The sequence below is a fragment of the Amborella trichopoda genome, chromosome 2 (genome assembly GCF_054954075.1).
Source record: "Amborella trichopoda isolate Santa Cruz 75 chromosome 2, AtrichopodaSantaCruz75HAP2 v2.0, whole genome shotgun sequence".
NCBI classification, from domain to species: Eukaryota; Viridiplantae; Streptophyta; class Magnoliopsida; order Amborellales; family Amborellaceae; genus Amborella; species Amborella trichopoda.
Window position 1 is genome coordinate 27718054 of NC_142337.1, and position 23341 is coordinate 27741394.

At 36.9% G+C, this 23341-nt stretch overlaps 1 protein-coding gene across 3 annotated transcripts in view; it reads right to left on the bottom strand.

Moving 5' to 3' along the window:
* FIE (Transducin/WD40 repeat-like superfamily protein) overlaps window positions 1-23074 on the bottom strand; it is a 36982-nt gene extending 13908 nt beyond the window's left edge. For all 3 annotated transcript variants that reach the window (XR_016050520.1, XR_016050521.1, XM_011622017.3), the window contains exons 1-9: window positions 22803-23074; window positions 21341-21406; window positions 21123-21245; window positions 20920-21000; window positions 20739-20831; window positions 20533-20608; window positions 17143-17222; window positions 16976-17047; window positions 1363-1422 (exon numbers count right to left, since the gene is read on the bottom strand). Coding sequence is in view for 1 of the 3 variants with exons in the window: in XM_011622017.3 (XP_011620319.1) it covers window positions 1363-1422; window positions 16976-17047; window positions 17143-17222; window positions 20533-20608; window positions 20739-20831; window positions 20920-21000; window positions 21123-21245; window positions 21341-21406; window positions 22803-22988 (837 nt within the window). In the remaining 2 variants the exon portion in view is untranslated. The remainder of the gene's footprint in view (window positions 1-1362; window positions 1423-16975; window positions 17048-17142; window positions 17223-20532; window positions 20609-20738; window positions 20832-20919; window positions 21001-21122; window positions 21246-21340; window positions 21407-22802) is intronic.
* Window positions 23075-23341: the final 267 nt, after the last annotated feature.

A 23341-nucleotide genomic window follows, 5' to 3' on the forward strand; every position in this document is an offset into this window, starting at 1 on the left:
TTTTTAAATTATTTGTCTTATTGCAACGTGCAACACACGTAAATCTACTAGTATAAATAATCTCATGACATATTACAATAAGACACTAAAAAGAGAAAACATATATCAAAAATGTAAAAACAAACGGATCTATAAAGCTATGTAAAAATCAATAGACAATATAAAAGAAGTAAACAAGTTTCTTGAGATGTTTGAAGAATCAAACATTTGGATCCTTGTTGCACACTGGTATAATGAACGAATGGTTACAGGCTCACAGCATACATAATAAAGTCTCATTTTGTTTGTATGATACATCAATTGATAGATTAGATTCCTTAATTTTTCTTATGGCACATAAATTCCATAAACAGACATAAATTAATGGCTAAATGTTAAGTATAAATAAAATCTTAGACACTGAAAATCTGGTGTCTGGAAGGGCAAAACAGGAAAACAATGTAAAACTTAAAAGAGAAAGATCCATGGAGGAACTAAACTAAAACTTTTTGCTATTTCTTTTTTTGTTTTTTTGTTTGTAGATCAGAGTCTTATTTTCCATCTTCTTTGTTTTTTTAAAGACCTTACTCATAAAATGAGTCCTCATAGACTATAAGAAAAGGAAGGGAGGTGGAGGCGTGTACATACATGCACAAACACATGCATGCACCAATCTGTCCCTTCAAAACCAAGAATAAAAAAGGTTCCAACCCTGGCTTGGGTAGAATGATGCCCGTTCTTCTAGAGTTCTTAGCAAAGCCTATGATAGCTCAAGCTGTAGCAGGATCCCTCTAGGGAATGACTACCAAGGCTCCATGCTGTATTTCTTTGTCTAGAGTCAATGACTCAGCACTCATCTAGGTTGAAAAGATGTGGCAAAGTTTTACCCTGGCTGTCCTACATAACACAACCCTCCTCCTTTATCCAGGCTTAGGACCAGCATGACCAGGTTGGGACCAGCCATGGCGGAGTTAGGTAGTCTTTGAAAAAGAATTGCTTTCTTTAGTCATCACACGTGTGATGACCACATCATGTAGATGAACAACAAAAGCTTTTTTCAGTAGTTACGAGGACCACATCATGTAGATGAACAACAAAAGCTTTTTTCAATAGTTACGAGGACCACATCATGCAGATGAACAACAAAAGCTTTTTTCAATAGTTACAAGGACCACATCAAGTAGATGAACAACAAAAGCTTTTTTCAATAGTTAAGAGGAAAATTCCATCCAAAAGTTTAATGAGATAGCAAAACCTTCTCAAGAGATGCAAGAGAGGTCAAACATAATTCAAAAATTATTTCAACCTAAAGCAAAAGTGAGAAAAACCATGACATATCAGTAACAAAATAGACAAGGCAAATATCAATAAGAAGAAACGCACCTCACCAGAACTCTGCTCCTTCATAGATGGTTCCCACAAAACTATTTCATTATCCACACTCTGTCATAAGTAGTAAATGAAATATTTAGCTAGTTATCAAGTCATGAACTGACTAGTAAATGAAATATTAGCTAGTTATCAAGTCATGGACTGAGTAGAAATAAATGCAAAACCTCTCTCCGAAGCATGTACCAAAGGTCCAGCATTGAAACTTCGTGTGTTTTTGCGAACTCATAATTCAATAGACAAAATACCACCAAGAAATCCAAAAAAAGGAACAAAGAAACTTGTAGAGAAAGCAGAAAAGGAAGAAAACAATAAATAGAAGAATGCATAAACAATAAAGTTACAACTGACACTTCTTGCAGGTCACCATGTCACAAAGGAACACATGTATTCTTTTTTTGATCGTTTTTCTTTCTTAATTGATCTGATGCTGTTATACTTTTTTGCTATCTCATTACCTGCATTTATACTCAAACTTTATGTGGCACATGACCTCTATATGTTCTAAACCATGAATTTCCTGAGTAAATCACATATTTTTAGTGGTGGCTAACAGGTTGGGTCCCTGTCCACTTGACCTGGCCCCAAGTTGACTTGGGTCAGTCACAAGGTCATAGATATATACGACTTGGAATCGAGATTCTCACTATTCTGCAATCGATATTCTCCTTATTCAAGAATCGTGCACCAATCCCCTCCGGTATATGAGAGAAGTATTAAGAAGATATTTAAGTTTTATCATTATTTACAAGATTGAATTTTGGTCTACATATATTTAATCCAATTACCAATGGCAATCACATACAATGGACTCGGTCTACCGACAACCCTTCGCCTACCAAAGGCCCTGCACTTGGTCTAAGGCATACAACTAGGGAGAACAAAGGTGCGATCCCTTTATCTCTTTCCCTATAATTATAAAATAAGTTAATGAAATAGGAATTCTCCTTCCTTATTAAATGTAGTTTAGAAATTTGAGTTAAATCAATTTTAATTCAATTTCTGATATTTAAAGATTAATTTAACCTAAAACACCATATGGGATCACCCATCATATATCTAACAAAACTACATTATCCACAACATCTACCAAAAACTATTAAATTTAAAGTAACAATTTTTTTTAATAATATTTATGCTTGTTAAGAGTTGTTAAAAAGTATTATGGATTTCGAGTACAAGGATAGAAATTAGAAGAAAAACGAAAATAAAAATTTCAAATATTCCCCAAATTTAAAACTTGATTCAATGTTGATCGGAACATTGTTCACTGCATTTGTGAACCATGCTTTTTAATGATAAGGAACTTGCTTCAAAACAACATGGATTCACAATTCCTAAATAATTGGAATCAACGTATCGCACACGTAGAATGGCATTATTGTGCAGCTAAGAATCACAAATTCTGCAATAAGGAATCTTGATTCCAGGCTTCCAGAAATAGAGATTCATATACTAAATTGAATCGCATTTCTAGAAACTTGGAAACGTGATTCCTTTCTTCCAGAATCAAGTTTCGTCCCGAGAAACGTAGAATTGAGATTCTGAATCGGAATCATGACCTCAGTGGGCGATTCGAGTAACTATAGGTTATATTGCTTCCTAAACAAAATAAAGTTTACAAAACGAAAGGTGAGAGCCTTAAGAAAATAGAGTGTGGAACATGGCTATGCTGCCTAGAGTGAAAAGCTCAGATGGTTACAATTGAGTGTATATGGTGAACTTCAAATCTAAACTTCCATTAAAGCCTCCCTTGTTCCACAAACAAATATGGAGACAATACAAAAACATTAACATTTGCGCCCATGGCAAAGATAAAATCTATCAAGGAGATCTCTTTCTAAAGAAATTTGGCTGCCAGCACTCAAACTTTATGGTACCCTATACCAATGCCCATTCTGGCAACTAGGAATGCTACAATGAAAAGAAGTCCAAACTTGTCAAAAAATGAGAAATGTTGTCTTCCAAGCCCAACCACCCCCCCACACCCCCACCTTCTCCCCCCCAACTCCCCCAAGAGGGTCTCTATAGGAATTAAAAGAAAAAAAGGCCCAACCCAAAACAACCCACGATAAAAAGAGTAAAATTTCAAAAATGCAGCTTTCCCTTTTTTGGACCATTTTATTGTTTTAAAAATGTGGGACGCATCTTCATACATTTTTCTTTTATTTCGAAATCCGATCAAGATAAACTTTGGAGGGTGTGTGCACCATATTAGGCTGCACCTATAAAAATATTTCAAAAATTCAAACAAATAGACCAACCAAAATACCCCTCAAAGTTTTAAGGGTACTTCAATCATTCCAATTTTTACAAAATATGTTTTTTTTATACTTTTTACACATGGGTGAGATTGAGAAGGAAATGAACAAAAATTTCATCTCAATCCCACATACATAAAATGATAAAAATAGAAATACTCGGACATGCTCTCAACCGTCTAATCAAGAGTGGATGCATGAGATTGATAGACTATAATGTAGAGTTTCGGTGGTATTTCAATCATTATATTTTTCCAAAATATTTTTATATATTTTAATAATTGCGTGAGGGTGAGGAGTACAAGTTAAAAAATAATCTAGGGCAAATTAAAGATGAGAAAAGGAGAGGAAAATAAAATCAAGAGATTAGAGAGTTGTAATAGAGGGAGAAAGAAGAGAGAGAGAGAAGCATGAGAGAGAGACAGGAGAGTGGAGTGATGGTCTGAAATGACTAGCATGTTCCTCATTTTATATTAATAAAAGTAACCAATTACAATACTACCCATGGCACAATGAATAGGACATATAAGTCCTAAGAAAAAATAAAGAGACATTTATACCCCTTAGATATAATGATAATTAATTATTTCCAACAGTCCCCCCTCTAGCTGGTGTATAGTTATCCATCACGCCTAGCTTGCTTGGGATATCTTGTAGTTTATCCCATCCAGCAGCTTTGGTGAAGATACCTGCAAGCTGATCTTTAGACTTCAAGTAAAGAGTATGGTAGATCTTGGCAGCAAACTTCTATCTAATGAAGACTTCAATGTATTTACTCCTTCGTGAAATATAGGATTCTCAGAGATATGAATGGCAGCTTCATTGTTACGGTACAAAGTCATGGGAAGCTTAGCTTTAACCCCCACATCATATAGAAATACAAAATACTTTTGACGCACATTACTTCACATGTACCATGAGCAACAACCCTATTCCACTTCAGCACTTTTGATCTTGCCACCACATTTTTTTTCTCGCTTTTCCAAGAGACCAGATTTCCTAAACCAAAGGAGTAAAGCCAGTTGTGGATCTCCAATCAGTTCGCCCTTGATTGGAGTGTGATACCCTTGATTGGAGAAAAATATCCCTCACCCTGAAGTAGACTTGAGATATCTCAGTATCTGATACACTGCATCAAGATGTGGTTTACGTAGTGCATATATAAATTGGCTAACCACTCTAACAACATATGAGATGTCTGGTCGTGCGTCAAGAGCTATATGAGCTTGCCCACTATTCATTGATACTGGTTGTATTTTTGAGTAACTCTCCCCTTTCTCTATGAAGTTTATGATTGACTTCTATAAGAGTATCAGCTGATCCAACTCCTAACATCCCAGTTTGTTTAATAGGTCAAGCACATATTTTCTCTATGAGATGGCTATCCCTTACTTTGATCTTGCAACTTCAATTCCCAAAAACTACTTAAAAGGAACTAAATCTTTGACATCGAACAGCTTGCATAGATATGATTTAACATCTTCAATATAGTTCACATTATCCCCTATCATAAAAATATCATCAATGTACACTATAAAGGCTATAAAACCAGCACTATTCTTCTTTACAAAAGAGCATATGATCAACTTGACTCCTTCTAATCCCAAATTTTAACAATGCCTTACTGAAATTTTCAAACCACACTCTCAGAGACCGTGTAAGTCCATAAATCACCTTCTTTAACTTGCACACCTTTCCTGTCTTCTCCTTAATTTGTAAACCTAGAGGCATGACCGTACTTAGATGTCTCCATGGAAGAATGCATTCTTTACATCTAGCTGGTAGAAAGGCCAAGATTTATTAGCAGTTAAAGAAAGAATGATCCTCACAGTGTTCAACTTGGCCACAGGTGCAAATGTTTCTTAATAGTCTATGCCAGTAGTCTATGTAAAAACCCTTCACAATCAATCTAGCTTTATACCTTTCAATAGTGCCATTAGCCTTATACTCCTAACGACATCCTACGACCTTCTTCCCTTTAGGAAGGTTGGTGATTTCCCATGTCTTATTTTGCTCAAATGCTTCATCTCATAACCATGGCAGCCTTCCTTTTGGTTGTGAAAGTCCCTCTACAACACAAGACGTATTCAAAAAAGAAGACAGGGCTTAAGAAGAAGACAGAGTTATAAGATACAAAGTTTTCTATAGGACGCGGAGTAGAAGAACACTTACCCTAGCATACAACAATGGGTAAGCCCACATTAGGACTATCAAAGGTGAAAGAACTACCTATCAGGAATAGTTCCTGATTTCGGGTTAGCATACGGGGTATATAATCGTTCGGAACTTCAGGTTGTACCTTCTTTCTCTTGGTATACGTCTTCAGCTCCTTTTCAAGGTATACACCATTCTTTTCAAATGCACCATTCTCTTCAGATAAAAATGGTGTGGGAACAGGAAAGAGAACCATACATGTGCTCTCTCCACTAAAATGTATCTTATTGCCCCCCCTAAAGATGTGCACTCATGACCAGTAGACGAGAAGTACGCAACAGATTCAAAGAAAGTAACATACATGGAGACATAATGGACTTTGTTTAAAGGACATAAACTCAAATCCTTGTCGATGTGATGGATATCCCAAAAAAACACATTTGACAGCTTTAGCATCAAGTTTGTCCCTCTTTGGACCAAGAATGTGGACAAAACATATGCAACCAAATACTTTGGGAGCTACAGGAAACAAGGGAGAATTTGGATAAATAATTTAAGCAAGAGATCTGCCCTAAAGAGCATGAGGGGGCATTCGATTTATTAAAAGGCAGTAGTGAGAACTGCTTTAGACCACAAAATTTTTTAGGACCCTTAATGCCTAGCAAGAGGGCTTGGGTGACCTCCAATTAGTGCCTATTTATCCTCTCAGAAATACCATTTTATTGAGGCCTATACGAACACGTTGTTTGGAACTCAATCCCTTGATCATAAGTTAATCTCTGAGTTGGTGGCACACATACTCACCCCCATTGTTAGAATGCAAGGCTGTAATTTGCCCATCATATTGAGTTTTAACCATTTTGTGACTTGATATAGATTAGCAACTTCATCTTTGTGTTTCATTAAATAAATAGTTGTTAATTTAGAACAATCATCCACAAAATGTAACAAAAAAAATTGGAAACCAAACACAAAGGCAACTGGAGAAGGACCCCACACATCAGAGTGCATCAGAGAAGCAATATCACTCTTTTTATTAATGTTGATTGGAAATGAAGTTCGACAATGTTTCACACTGAAATTGTATTCGACTCAAAGACTAAACATTTTGGGAAATCAAGAACGCTATGTAAAAGATGACGCATGATCTAGGCCGGTGTGCCACAAATATACCCATAGAAGAAGGGGACGCAGCCAAGGCAAGATCAGGAGCCTCCAAAAGGTACAACCCTCCATCCTCATGACCACGCCCAAATGTTTTCCCCTAATTAGAGAGCAATAAGAGAGGCAAAGAGAAGAGAGAGGAGAACAAAGAGAGTGAGAGAGAGAGAGAGAAGAGAGTGGCATGATGGTCTGGAATGACCAGTTCACACCTCCTTTTATATAAATAAAAATTAACCAATTACAATACTACAGTGCCTATGGCACAATGAAATGGGACATATAAATCCTTTAAAAAATAAAAGACATTTATACCCCTCAAATATAACAATAATTAATTATTTCCAACGGACATAGACACCTAAAATTTTAATTCAATCCGTTGTATTCCAAAAACAAATTTAAAATACTGAGACATGCCCCCAACCATTTTTGAGGGTATCTCGATCTTTTTTCAAAAATATTTTTTATGCATCTTTTACAGGTGCATAATGGTGAGAAGTGTAGACGCACAAAAGTATAGCCCAATCTGATGTATGGTAAAACTTGGAATACACAAACATGCTCTCAACTCATCCAAAATGTTTTTAATTTTTATATGATCTAGAGAATCTATTTCATTAGACCTACCTTGGATGAGCTATGATTTTGAAATATCATTCATTAAAAATGACCCTGTAATCAATGAGGACTTCAATGAACAGTTAAAATTAGCAAATTTCAAGATCTTTAGGCTTACAAAATCCTAGGTTAATTTGAAAACAATTTCCGTAATCACATAACCAAACACAACATTTTCCATTAGCACATACTCAAATTTCCGAATTCCATATTTCACATTGGGAAATTTCCAATTTTGATTCCACCTTTCAGTTGCCAAATACCCCCATTCTTATCTATTGATAGTAAGAATTTTATTAGTATTTAAAAAATTTATAAATGAGAAACAAAAAGTACAATCTATTAAAGAGATTCCAAGGCAGCATCTCTAACAACCTAAAAAAGAAACTCTAACAATAACAATAACTACTCAACATCTCCATTTGCAAGTGTGTCACTTCAACATTGGCTTCCCTCCAAATATGCTATATCAAAGAAGATTTAGTCAGCATGAATGTGGCTAATATAGTCAAACATCATCATGTAGTGCTAAGGAGTACTCCACTATCCCATCTAATAATCAATCTTTTAAAAAATGCTAGCGGCACACAAGTAGCCAAGGGGATTGGGAGCCTCGGTACAGAGCGGAAGCCCAAGTCTTAAGGCACCCCTCAAGTCTCCCAAACATACAGATATACATATATGTGAGTGCCAAAAACAAGTATATGCGTATATATATATATATATATATATATATATATAAGGAAAAAGATTTTCTAAGCTATTAGCTATAATGAATAGTATAAGCTACTAGCTCCCAGCCGTCAGATCTTCATCAGGTGGTTCAAAATTCATATCACAAGCTGACTTTTAATTCTTTTCTCTAAAAATCAGATCGTAATGAAATTTTGGACGTGTGTACTAAAAAATATCGTGCGCAATAGTGTTAGGTATATTCATCCAAAATTTCATGTTAATCGGATTTATAAAAAAAAAAATTAAAATTAAAATAGTGATATGAATTTTGAACCACTCGATGAAGATCTGACGGTTGGGAGCTAGTAGCTTAGACTATTCATTATACCAGGTAGCTTAAGAAACCTTTTTCCTATATATATATATATGGCAGTGATTTCATGCAACTATTGTATCATAGTATAATGCAACCACACTTCTAGAAAACCATGTTTGTGGTATTTGTATGACCCAAAATTTTGCACACACACTCTCATAATCTCAATAATCAATCCCAAAAAAAAAGTTCAATTTGAACCCTAGATATGGTCAAAATAAGTCCCCTCCAACAACGAATCTAGACCATTCATTTGGTGAATTTCAAGATCTTAGCCTTTACAAACTCAAAATCATTTTTTCCTTTTTTAACATTGTTCATCTAATGATAATAAAGCCATCTAAAAAGACTGGAAAGGAAAAAATCCTTCTAAGGCCTACATCTAGGCATCTCACCAAAATGGACAACCTATGTTACTTGGGCTAAAAAATACTTTCTAGGTTGCATTTTCATATTTTTCTTTTTTGTGATTGTTCATTAGAATGAAAAGAGTATATATTTCAAAATTTGGATCAAACAAATAGCCTTAACATCTTTTTAAAGGTTGTTGCATCATACTATAATACAACCGTTGCATGAAATCATTGCCCATATGTATATATATACACACACACACACACACACATACATACATACATACATATAGGAAAAGTCTTAAAGACGAAAATGAATAGTGTTTTACCCCACCACAGACTTGCTATGTCCGTGGTGGTTTATTGAACGAACGGCGCAATGTCTGTGATGCTTCCGTGTAAATTTTTTACCATCATGGATCTAGCATGTCTGTACACCATCTGATTTCTTCAGACGATGATGAACCCATAGGCGAAATCACTATAGCATTTCGACTATAGGCGTTGCTTAGTCTCTTATATATATATATATATATATATATATATATATATATATATATATATATATATAGCACCACGCAACGCCCATAGGTTAAAATGAACAGTGTTTGTACCTATGGGCTCGCCGCCGTCTGATTTTTTTGGACGGCATGGAAAAATCGACTTCACCCGACATATTATGTTTGTTGCGGTACCGCAACGGATATAGTATATCCGGTGCGGTTGATTTTCACACGATACCGCAATGGAGAGCTATTGTGGGGAAAAAACAATGTACACTTTTGCCCCATGGCGTTTTTTAGAGTTTACATCTATATACATACATATATATATATATATATGTGTGTGTGTGTGTGTGTGTAGGTATGTACATAATATCAATCTATGTATGTATGTATGTATCTTTTATATGCGTGCGGGTCTCATTTGTGCCAAATCTTTAATCTCATTATTTTGGTGTTTGGGGTGATCTTAAGCTGAATGCGAGAACAGATGCGTAAACAACTCAAGACAACTTCAAACAACACTCTGATAGGGTATTTTGGTCCCATGAGTTCCAAGGTACTCGTAGGCACCTTGTTAATTACATTCACTATCTCGTACAGATTCACTATCTCATAAAATGGAGAAGCGAAAAGCCTCTATTTAATCGATCACTGATGGACTTGATAAAAATACCGCCTTTGTATTCAAGGGTCTTCTATACTCTCACACACTACCGTTGTATGTTTCTGAACTTGCTTTTATACCTCGACCTATGAGTGTTCTCTTCTCGACCTATGTATGTTACAGGCATTGGGCATGTTCGGTAGTTTCGAGAGTAGTGGTGGTAGTGGTACGTGTTGAGCTTGTTATGTGCCACATAGGCTCTGCACAATCGTCATATTCTTGAGGAGGTTCTAGAATGTTGATCCTATTTCGAACGTGTGCCGCCACATCATACCTTATCAAATACAATGTTCTAGAAGGATTTAATGTTTCCATCAGTAGTGACTGAGGAGGAAGGAGGGGGGGGAGTGCATATTTTTGTTTTGCCCCACCGGTAAGTATAAAGTTGTTTCACTGGAATACGTTTACATGCTCCAGGAAGGGGACAAAAGAAGAGGTGTTTTTGTCAACAATAAACCTTGAGGTGGATAATAGGAATTTGTGTATTCTATGCACCGCAGCATATAAATATTTTTGGGCAAGGTATGTTTGACATGAATATGCACCAGAGTGCAGCGTAACAGAGAGTGAATACATCAGTTCCGTAAAAGGGGGAATCAAAGTCAATGATGCATATGAAAAGGTCAATGATGCAAACTAAGGGGGTCATTTTTTAGATGTTATCCCTATGCTTTTTAGAAACGCCAAAGTATTGAACTTTGTTTATCTAGGTTCAACACTTAGTCTGAATCTAGCATATATTGCGCTTGACCTAAGCAAGAAATGATTTTTCTCATTAGTGCATTATGACGAAAGTTTAGGCCATGTAAAAAGCATACCGAAACATGTGGATGGATATCAAGCTCTAGACTATTCAAACATTCCTCCTATAACCTCTCTTGATAGTCGGAAATTGTAATCAAATAAGGAAAAAGTCTCAAACTTTCGAAACCTTTTTTATTCCTTTTTTTAAAAAAAACCCCTCTATTTTTGTCTTCGTAAGAGGAACCATAGAGCACACTTTTTTTTTCTAGGTTGGAGGGGAGAGAGAAAAAGAAGAGAAGAAAGGGGGAGGGGAGTTAGGGGTTAATACCCAACATGGGGAAAATGATGAACTTGCCTCTTGCCTAAGGGCATTTTCCGCCCTCGGACAAGGTTTACACCACCTAGGAGGGTCAGGGGAAGGGTCATCTTAGGCAGGGTAGGGCGGTGTGGCTGCCTAGGCACTAGGTGCCCTATTTTTTTAACAGTGCTGACGACAATTAGGCAATCACCCTTCATGATCATAAACACTTTCACCCTTTGAAAGCAAAGGAAGAAACATACCAACAATGCAATAGCCTCGTCAAAAGAGGAACCACATAAATTAGGGGCTAAGAATGATAAAATACTCTTCTCTCAGGGTTTCACAACAACACCTCACCTTACCGGGTCCCGGATTTGCCTCTTTATCAAAATTAAGATTCACAATCCCTCGATTAAGGGTGATCGTCAAGGCTGATTCTCTCTCTATACCAAACTTTAGATTTCAAAACTAAGGTTGATCCTCGAATGATTCGTAGTCTGATATCTAGTTGTATTGAGTCCCAATGATTCTAATGTATGGACTCAAGTTTCTTTAAATAGTTTCTTATCTATTTTCCCCAAAAAAGAAAAGTTACACAATACCCATGGAAGGAAGGAAGACGTCACACTTGTCCTACCATTCACGCCAATGAGCATACTAGCATCCTGCAATAATTGATGAAATCCATTACCCAGGATCCATGAGAATCTGCTACAAATAGCCCCATAGATGATTTCTTTCTTAGTTGCTGATAAGAATTGCCCTCTAGAACTGGATTAAGAATGCCTTCTTACATAGTGACATGCAGGGCAATGCCTACAAGTCTCCTCTGACAATTCATGGGTGTAGCCATGGCATGACAGAGATTAGTTTACATGAAGTAATGCACATTATTTTGAGTTCACAGAGGAAAAGATAAAAGGAGCAATTTATTATTCTTTAGGTCAATATTGACGATATCATCCTCACTAGAGATGATATTGAGGCATCCGACGTAATAAGTGCCCAGCAACCTATGCTGTCGTTTTTGCTTTATTTATATTGTGAAACTCAATGCACGTAAAAATATCCAATAGAGAAATTTGTTTCTTATTAATCTCATTGTGCCCTCCCTGCACTTCTATCTCTCAATTACTAAGCCTAATCGTTATCAGAAGTGGCTCAATATTGTTGGAAAGTGGCACAGGACAAGGCACTCAATGTACTTGAAAAAAAAAATGTGGAGGCAGCACAAATTAAAGCTAAAGACTGATGGGACAATTTGCATGTCCAAGGTTTGATTTGTAGCCAAGAGGTTCACTGTCTGCTCAAGAATATGAAGCATATTTTCTTCAGACCCCTGCCTACTTGCCAAAATATCAGTTATCTAGTCTTGTCAGTGGTAGTCTCAAAGAATTGACTGCATTCCAAATAGATGATAAGAATACTCTGTTGCATGGTGACCTACAAAGAGGTTCATATAAATCCACCAGCTGCAATTTTAGGTTAACAAAACCATGGAATAGCCTGCAAGATGAGAAAAAGAACTTTGTGGATTCAAGCAAGCACAAAGTGCCACTCTTATATACAGCAGAGACAAGATTGACATGGTTGCATATTACTAATACTCACTACACATTGAGAAGATATTGAAGGAATTTTGTAATGCCATTTGCTAATAACATATTAAATGCAAGAGGAGTGAGGATCAGAGGGCCTTGATGTAGGATGAAGAAGTCAACAAAAATTGGAGAGCTTTTTTAAAACATCATTAAAAGATAAACACAATGGGAACACAACGCTAGGAGGAACTTTGGTATAAATGAGCGCGTAGGTCATATATACATTCACAGGAGTAAGGTATTTGAAGTGACAGAAAAAGAGAAAGATGAAGATAGGAAAGGCTTTAGGATCAAATGACATCCCAATAGAGGTTTGGAAGTGTATGAGGGAGATTGGTACATGCTGGCTGACCAAGACACTCAACAAGGTGTTGAGAACACAGAAAATACCAGACAAATAGAGGAAAGTATTGTGGGACCAATTTACAATAACAAAGAAGACCTACAGAATTGTGCAAACTATCAAGGGATCAAACTTATGAGCCACAACATGAAGCTATGGGTGAGAGCAACTGAGCAACAACTAAGGCATGACACGAGTGTATGAAAAAATCATTTCGGTTTTATGTCAGGAGGTCAATAATATAGGCCATATTCCTACTTAGGCAACTGATTGAGAAGTTCAGGGAGAAGAAAAAAGACTTCCACATGCTCTTTATTGATTTAGAGAAAGCTTACGAAAGGGTACTTGGAGATCTAATTTAGTGGTGTTGGAAAAGAAAAGAGTCTCCAAGTGCTATATTGACATGGTGAAATATATGTATGAGGGAGCGCTAACTAGTATGTGCACAACTAGTGAGATAAGTGTGTTCTCAGTGATAATAAGTCTACATCAGGGTCAGCGTTGAGCCCATATCTCTTTGTTTTAATTATGGATGAATTAACTAGGCACCTACAAGATGAGGCACCTACAAGATGAGGTAGTGTATGTTGTTCGCAGATGACAGTCTCGATTGATGAGACTGGAAGGGGCGTCAATGAAAAATTAGAACTTTGAAGGGATACTCTAGAATCTAAAAGTTTTAAAATTAGTCAGACTAAGACAAAATATATGAAATGAAAGTTTAGTAATAATAAGTGTAGACACAAGGAAATAGTTAACATTGATGGCCGAGAAACACTTAAAAGAGAGTACTTTTGATATCTCGAGTTGATAATCCAAGAAAATGGAGAACTTGAAGAAGATGTCCTCTACAGAATTAGAGCTAGGTGGGCGAAGCGATGTGCATCTGAAGTTTTACGTGATCGCTGCAACCAATGAAACTGAAGGAGAAGTTCTACACGACAGTTGTGAGGCCAGCTTTGCTTTATGGGATGGAATGTTGGGGGATCAAGAAACAATAAACCCATAAGATGTGTAGCTAAGATGACGATGTTGAGATGGATGAGTGGCAATACAAGAAATGATAGAATTTGAAATGAATATATTCGAGGGATCTTAGGTGTGGCTTCAATAGGTGATGAGGGAAAGTAGACTTATGTGGGCTGGCCATATCCAACGTAGACCTAACATAGCATTAGTTAGGAGATACAACTTGATTCAAGTGGAAAGCTCTAAAAGGCAAAGGGAAGGCCCAAACTGACATGGATGGAAGTAGAAAGAAAAGATATAGAGACTTATGGCCTTACTGAGGGGTATGACCCAAGATACAGCAGAATAAAGGAACTGGATTCGTATAGCCAACTCCAAATGGTTGCAATAAGGCTCTGATGATAATGATTTGCTAATAATGTAATAGTGACTTGGGATGCTACACTCAAGATCATTGACCTTGGAAACTTAGAATACTTCTAGGGGAATGTAGTAAGGTTATCCAAAGGATATCTAGACAAGAACACAGTTGGAAGTCTCTTATACCTCACACTAACCCGAGGTACAAGACCAAATTATCCTTTATAGTTTGGATAAGTCAATCGACAAACAATACGAAGCAGTTACTAAGGATATTGTGACAAATCAATCCATGTCCATGGAAAGGGATGCTGCTTTCTGCCTCTTCATCATTCCAAGTGATCGTGCCTATGTAGAGAATATGTGATGGAATCACAAGAATATTATTATTAGATTCGTACTCTTATTGCCGCCAACTTGGATACTTGAAATATGCACAGACAAATGGTGATATCAACCTTGAATACAATCTAAAGTTTTGTACATCAAGCTCTGTTTGCCACTGCCAAAGATACTGCTAAGACTTAATAGACTCTTCATGGAAATTGGGGTTTATGTTCCTCTTGTGCCAAACATACTCATATGATGGCTGTAACTGAGATGAGGATGTTAAGATGGTGAGTAGCACGACAAGAAGGGATAAGTTTAGGAGAACTTAGGTGTGGCTCCAATAGGCAATAAGATGAAAGAAAGTAGACTTAGGTGGGCTGGCCATGTGCAGTGCACACCCATTTCGGCACCCGTTAGGAGGTGCAAGTTGGTTCAAGTGGAAGGCTTAAAAAGAGTAAGAGGTTAGCCCAAAAAGACATGGTTGGAAGTGGTGAGAAAAGATGTGGGGACTTATGGCCTCACTGAAGAATGGTAGACCATGATTCGTGTAGCTAACCCCAAATAGTTGGGAAAAGGCTATGGTGATGATGATGGTGTTTTTTTTTATAATGTTAACATTGTATTACTATAACAAGAAGGAGTACAAAAGATTGACGAGAGAGAGAGCCGAGCATGCCCTCGAGACAGGTATCTTGGTAAAAAATTAAGCCATAACCCCTATACAAACTATATACTTTTGGAGAGACTGTATACAAAAAATGGGCTTATTGGCACACCCTTTTACAAGAAGTCACAAAAGAAATTTTGAGTACTAGAGACCTCTTGTACGACAATGAGTCATGACCATGATGATGATGATGATGATGTTCCTCTTGTACGACAATGATTCATGACAACAGAAGTGCTTTTCAATTTTTTTTAATTATCAGAGACAAAAAAAGGAAAGAACTTTTTCATGAATGCACAAAGCATATTAAAGTCCATTATAATCACATCAAACAGAAGGTTTATGAAGAAATAGTCACTACTCCCAGTCTTAATAGCGGGACAATTGCAGATCTTTTCACATTTGGTGGTGGGTGGGATAAAGCTAGAAGTGCAAACGTCTCTAAGAGGACATAAATTTAATAGACATCTTCTTTTCCAAATGTCTACTAGTACATAGTTTTTCACGTGCACTTAGTTTTTCACGTGCACTTATACTATCATGTATATTATAAAGGTCTTATTACATTTGTCTACAACATACACATACATACGTATGTGTGTGTGTGTGTGTGTGTATATATATATATATATATATATATATATATATATTTATATTAGGATCTTGAGATGATGAGAATCTGCGCCACCATGTGGTGCTTTTCTCTTCAATTTACTTCCTACCATGGAAATCATGATAGCATTGCCCTCAAAACCAAGGGCAATCGAATCATATCTAACATGCAACGGAAATAAAATGATTTTAAGGTATCATAGAGAAATCATCTACAACCCACAAAATCTTGCGTCCACTAAACTCACTTCAAGTAGCCTTTTCAAAATCAAAGTCGTTCTCAGTACAAAGAGGTTCTGCTCCAAGTTTCCACAGTTTCCTCAAAATTATCCTCAAAATCAATATACTTAATAAAATGAGGTTATTTGCATGGTATGCACATCTCTCATTCGTTATTTGAGGAATGCAATAGTTTCTACCTTAGATGAAGATGAAATATTGTGAAGTAATCGGAATGTCAAGCTGTTTTATGAATATTACTGTGAGGATATGGAAAATAAATGCCTCCAAACAGAGAGAAATATGGATCTTACAACATGCCTCCCTATGTTAGCAATTTGAATTGCATGAATCAAGAGTATTAGCACAAACACTACTCCGTTTTTTATAAATGTTCACCGTTTCATGGATGAGAATCAGACCTACTGTAAATACATAACTGCATTCACTCTTGTGATTCATGAGTAAAAATCCCATAATAGCAACAATTACACATAACAAGACAGTTTTTTATATTGTTGCTATTGTGAAGATTTTCCTTTATAACTTAATCCGGTATGAATGAGGCCAAGAAAACTTTTCCCAGGAACAAATACACTCAATGAATACCATGTTCATGCATGCTTAATTGAATGCAAGATATAAATAAAATGAGTAAACCAATATTATAAATGCAAAAGAATGCCTGACCTTTGATAAAATGAAATCTCCAAGCCATCTATTGCAATCAACATAATTAGAATGAACTTGAGCAAGGAATACCTGCCCAAACCAAAAAATTACCATCGATAAAACATTTCCTCATTATTTTATAATAAAAATTTCCAAGTGCATCAGTTAATTGAAAAGATACTCACAGGAAATTGCACATATTTCGTTGGAAACTTAGATGGTAGATCACTCCACGTGAAAGACTTCTCTACATATGTCCAGAACTCTGCACAATTTGCCAAAGTCATGATAAAGGACTTCAATGCATTTTCAAAGAAATAGAAATCTATATCTCTTTTCTTTCGCATTTCACTGAATAATTCCATGATGATCTTCCATTCATGTAATGGAACAGTCGGCAAATAAAAAATCCCTCAAGGAAACAAAAGTACTAATATCCAAGCAGTATTATCTGTCCGTTCTCAATTTATCTCTCCTAGACACATTATATGTCTGCCAATATTTCAATGAAATTTTAATCATAAAATTGGTAGGCAGGCATAAACATGTTTCCAAAAGAAAAATTTCAGAAGCAAGTATCATTGTAGAATAGCACATTCACCTAGCATTTTTCCCTGTTTTTACATATTTCCTGTTTTTATCAATTGTTCCCCAATGTATCCCTAACATTTTCCCAAATTGACCAGGCATTACAGGAGTGATTCCATTGATTTTCAAGCATTTCTTACCATGTATTTCCTAATCCCATGCCTAGCATTAGTGATTAAGCTTCTACTAATTACGAATGACAAACATCTATGGGGGCCCAATAATGAAAATAGTTGTTCTCCCATGAGCATATCTCAGTAAACCTCCACTCTCAGTAGGTCCTAAATTACTTTTGAGCGCCCCCATTAAAGATCAATTTCAGCAATTCATTTGGGGTGCCAACCATATGAGGTTAGGCCGTCTACTTTAATTAAGGAGAAGGTCACTGTCTTTCAGTCTCTTAAAAATCGGATAGCTGATAACATGTGAACTCTAGTGCAAGTAGGGCCCATATAATCACCCAGTCTCGAATTTTCTCCTGAAAACTTACCTCCCTAATACTCTTTTACTAAATATTTATTATTATACTCCCACCATACCCATAGGATCGCCATGGGCATTCCACAACTCAAGTGCCCTGTTAAACTTGTACCATATCTGAGAGCATAACAAACCCAGATATCAAGGAGGCTATAGCTATTTACCCATAAAAGAGGGAGGCTAAAGATACTGGGGTAACCCATATCAAGCCAAAGAGGTCCGCAACCAAAGACAAGATACAATGAATAAGGAGGTAGACTCATATATTACAGATTTGCAATTCCTAAAAGGTGGTCGACATTAAGACTGCTGTGCTTGGGGCCAGTATGCACCAAACTAGTCGTCATGGAGACCCCCACCTACATCTCTCATAAGGTTAATAAATTGATCTAGATAAGAGCACCTATAAGCATTCTGTAATCAACTCATCTTAGGGAATATAAGTTCTTCTAGATCCGTATACTCCACCTCTAGGTCAGTAAGTTCCCTCTTGAAACAGAAACCAGACCACCTTACCTCCCACCTCTCAATGCACTCTACCTAACCATGCCTTAGGGTTCTGGATGCAAATCGCATCAAGGGGTTAGCTAGGCTGCAGTTGATATTGTTGAATTTGAAGTAGGAATGTTTCTGGAATTGTATTACGTGTTAGGTTCGTCATGTTGGAACTGTCTTAGTTGTTAGGTATGCTTTTGTAATTTGTCATTAAGGGGTTATTTTTAGGTTTTAGTTGAAAGTCAATGATAGAATAGAGTGTTGAAAAGCCCCTATATCGTCAACAAGTCAAAGTAGTATAGTGTTGTTTTGAGTTCCCACAAGTTCAATGATGTAGAGTTCATATGCATAGAAATTGGTTGCATGGATGGGGAATTGCAACATTGAAACTTGGTTGCATTAAGGTTGCATGCAAGCTGATTTTATTTATGGGGAATAGGGTATAGGGGTAGTTTAGCCAGTTTCCTACTTTGTTAAGGGCATTTGCTCATTGTCTAGGGCCCATGAGTGGTATCACATATATTGTACATTGATGTAACAGATACAGTATCAGCAGCTATTTTGATTGATGAAATTGAATTCCCTTCTGCATTGGTGTAGTATTGAAGACCCCTACTTTGTTTAGAAGTACAACCGTACTTGGAGTAGTAGCATGGTTCAAGCTAGAAAGACCCTTAGTCCTTTCCCTTTCTTGACAGTGATCAAGGAAGGTTTCCTCTTGTTGATCAACCAAGAACAACTGATTTTTGTTGCTGAATTGATCCCAGATCTCTCCTTTATGGGTGCCAGTTTTGCACCATTTGGTATTAGAGCCAAGGTTGAGAGTTACGTCGAACATGATGGCCGGTCGTGATGGCGTACATGGCCATATGTAGTCCACTCATGACCTGGACCAGATGGTGGAAAGGATGAGTAACCTATAGGAGTCAATAGCCTTGCTGATGTGTGATCGGTTGGCTTAAAAGGTGGATAATCTAAAGCACACAGAAGCCTTGTTGATGCATGATCAGGATCAATATAGGCATGCCAAAGGAGAGATAAGGTCAATGACGATGATATATGCGCCTCTTTGACAAGCACCATGAGCTGGAGACCAAGTTAGTGTTAGACGGGTCAAATTCATGGTCTGATCATAGTCAAGAGTTTGGTGCACAATGTCATGGAATTTATGATGATTTGAGCAAGTGTTATGGAACTCAATTCAAGGACGACCATGGTGAAATTTTTGTTAAATGATTCCCCAAATCAACGAGTCTTAAATGTTGGAGTTATGACCTTTCAAGGCCTTGACTCTGTTGTTTCCTAATAGTCCTTGATCACCGTGGAAGTGAATTGGAATGCTGGACTTACCGGATTTTAGTGAATTGCGATCTGGAAAGTCCGAATACCTCAAGTCATAAAGCATTTCCGGATGGCTTTACTCAAAACTGAGAGGTTTGAGGGTCTCCTCTAGTCAGGGTCAGTATGCGAATGCTTCATGAGTGCGTTAGCCAGGGTAATAAGAAAGGATTGAGGACCAAATGTGACATAGAGAAACTTGCCCTGTGTGAGAAGACAAGGCTTAATGAGGACATAAGCCTAAAACCCTGGAATCGAGCCTCCTCACATCATTTACATATGACAGTCAAAAACGAACAACTCTGATAAGTTGATCCACTTAATCAGAGCACATGTGCAAGAGAGAGGACCCCGGTATCTACAAGAGTGTATATCCTTAGGAGTGCACCTATAATCCACTGAACATCTGGAAACCAGGAACATATTGGGTTTGCTTTAATAGAACAAGCATGCACCCTTGCTTCAGACTGTGGGGCATTGGTTTGTTGGGTTAACTTGAGAAAATGGCATAGGGCTCCGAAGCTTGTCCAGTGGAGTACCATACAGCCCAACAATACCTCCTAAAGTATCCTTCTATACCTTTCATTGACCAGATCTTAACATACCTTTCATTGACCAAATCTTAACATTATTATCCATACCACAACTTAATTGAATGAAACTGGATAACATACCTTTCATTGACCAGATCTTAACAGTGTTATCCATACCACAGCTTGCAATTCGGTATATGTCAGAGGGATGGAAGTCCTATGAAACCAAAATGACCCTTAATCAGATACATATTGTCTTAAATGTACCAAAGGAGTTTGAATTATTAGAAGAGATCTATCACTATGGTTAACACAACAGGGAAAGTGAGGTAGTGTAATGAGCTTACGACACTCAAAACTTCATTTCGATGGCCTCCAGCTCCAGCAAATATCAAAACACAAATCCCAGTTTGTACATTCCACAGCCGAACTGATTCATCCTGTTATTGAGATTAATCCAAATATTACCATAAGTAAACATGCAAATATAATTCATAAGCAGCAGAAAAAAGAAAAAGGAATGCTTACTTTGCTGGCTGAGACTATGAGGGATGGCTTCAATGGTTGCGTCCTGATCTCATTGATGGAGTCTCCATGGCCAACAAAACTCTATACATGTATAAGCATCCCACAAATATTCAAACTTAATGAACAGAAGCAACAATGTCATTCTCAAACCTCTACTAGAGAATTACTCGTATAACCAGTATGAATAAACAATGACCCTGCACCTTGTGTATCTTTTCACTGCCAGCATCAATAACACGAATAATTCCATTGCTTCCACCAGAAACAAGGAATGGAGTCCCATCCAAATCACATGCCCAGCTTAAAGTGTAGAATGACTCATCCTTCTGAATAGGGAGGAATATTCCATTATTAGATATATTTTGTTCTATAAGAAATCCCATGCATGCACTGAATCAAATCAGAAGAAGTTGATACATACATCTTCATCAACATATGCTTGCAGCACAGCAACAACGCCTCCATCCAGGCATTGGTAAATTGTCACCTGAGGGAAAAAACATCTTCCGATTAAAACAGAAGTAGGACAAAAACGCATATAGATAACACACAAGTGCCTCCGGAAAGAGGAAAACAGACTTTGACCCATGGCAAATGCTACGCTTCTCAGAAGATGTCGTTATATGTGAGAATTGAAACAAAGCACATGGAAGTTGTTAAATGACATGCGAAAAGCCACCGTGAGTGATGTTAGGCAATATATTTGACCCATTGAGTGCATACACACATATTGCTGCCAAATACTGACACCTTGAAACATTTGAAGCACACTAACCAAAGAAGCATTTTTCTGAATTTCTACTTTATAATGTATCTAATGAGTAACCTTAAAGGTACTCATGAACCTTATGAGTACCGAGTGCTATCTACTTTGATTTTGAGCAGTATCTGAGGTCTTCAAATAATTTCACAAACTTATTATTTCCCTACTAGAGGCAAACCGAAGAGGTTTTTATAAATTTGATAAGGGGACAGAATTGGCAAGCAAAGAATGCTACAATACCTTACAACGATGAAGTTATGCATCAGATGTCTTAACACCCATCCAGAGCAAAATAGGGTCACAGAACACAAGAACCAACAGATAAACAGACTACTTCTACTTGCTACAAAAGTTCCTACTGGTCCTATGACATGCTGATGTGCATTAACTTATTAATTGTGGCTAGGACTCCCCTTCTTAATAAGATGAAAGGTGCATTAACTTATTAATTGTGGCTAGGACTCCTTTTCTTAATAAGATGAAAAGAAACAGAAACAACACTCCACCTCTCATTATTCATGTTAATCCTTTTTAGTATGCTTATTCATTGAATAATGCCTAAAATAAGTTGGACAAAAGGTGAAAACTACCTGTTTGGATTGATTACTAAGGATAAGGAAAGATTATACATGTCAAAGTAATCCTTAAGGGAATGGTTCCAAAACTTCAGCAAAGTTGTCTTCAGAGACTTGGTTTTAAGAGTCTACATTTGTTAAGATGAGGGGATAAATGATGATCAAAGATTCAAAATACTAGCGTATGTTGACAACATTTGATTCAAGAGGTAGAACGCCATGGGAAACCTACATTACTCCATTCCTATAAAGATGAACAAAAAAAGGTACTTCTCAGAGTAAGAAATTCAAGATGGAATCCAGATTGCATTGACCTAACAAACTACAACAAAAACACAAAATGAAGTAGAAAACTCAAAATTTTCAACAATAAACCATATATATATATATATATATATATATATATATATATATATATATATATATATATATTTCTTGCTTGATGTATGCATACCAGAAAAAGAAGATGGAAATGATGATTCAAAGGAGAGGATAAATTCATAGAAAAAGAGAGAAGTTTATGTAAGGCAAGGAAAGAAGAAGACCCTGTTACCACCAACGGTGGAGAAGATGTTGTAGTAGCGGGCGTCAATGAAGTTGAAGGCGATGGCATAAAGGGGTCTCTTCCCTTCCTGAAGCCTGTTTGTGACCTTGTACTCCTTCCTCTTCTTCGACGAACACGTCAATAAGCCCACTGCTGGTTCACAACCGAGCTGCCCACTCCTCGCCATTCATCAAGTGAATTCAACTACCCCCTCCTTCCCTCTCTCTCTATATATATCTCTCCCTATAAGAGAGACCATAGTTTGTCCTCAGCACCGCCGTACCGCAGGTCGACCGATGCTTTTCTTGGAACGATGAAACGATATTTTGTCAAAGGGATGGAATCCTTAATTTCCTTGCAAAGGAAAACGTTAAAACCACGATTGAAAAAACGGTCAAGGCTCGTCATCCCCACTGAACCACCCCAAAAAAAAATTTAAAAATTCAAATAAGGCCAAAATTCATAAAAGACAAACAGAATAAGACTCGTCGCAAAATTTATTGAAAATTATGATTTCAGAATCAGATTCATTGAAAATTA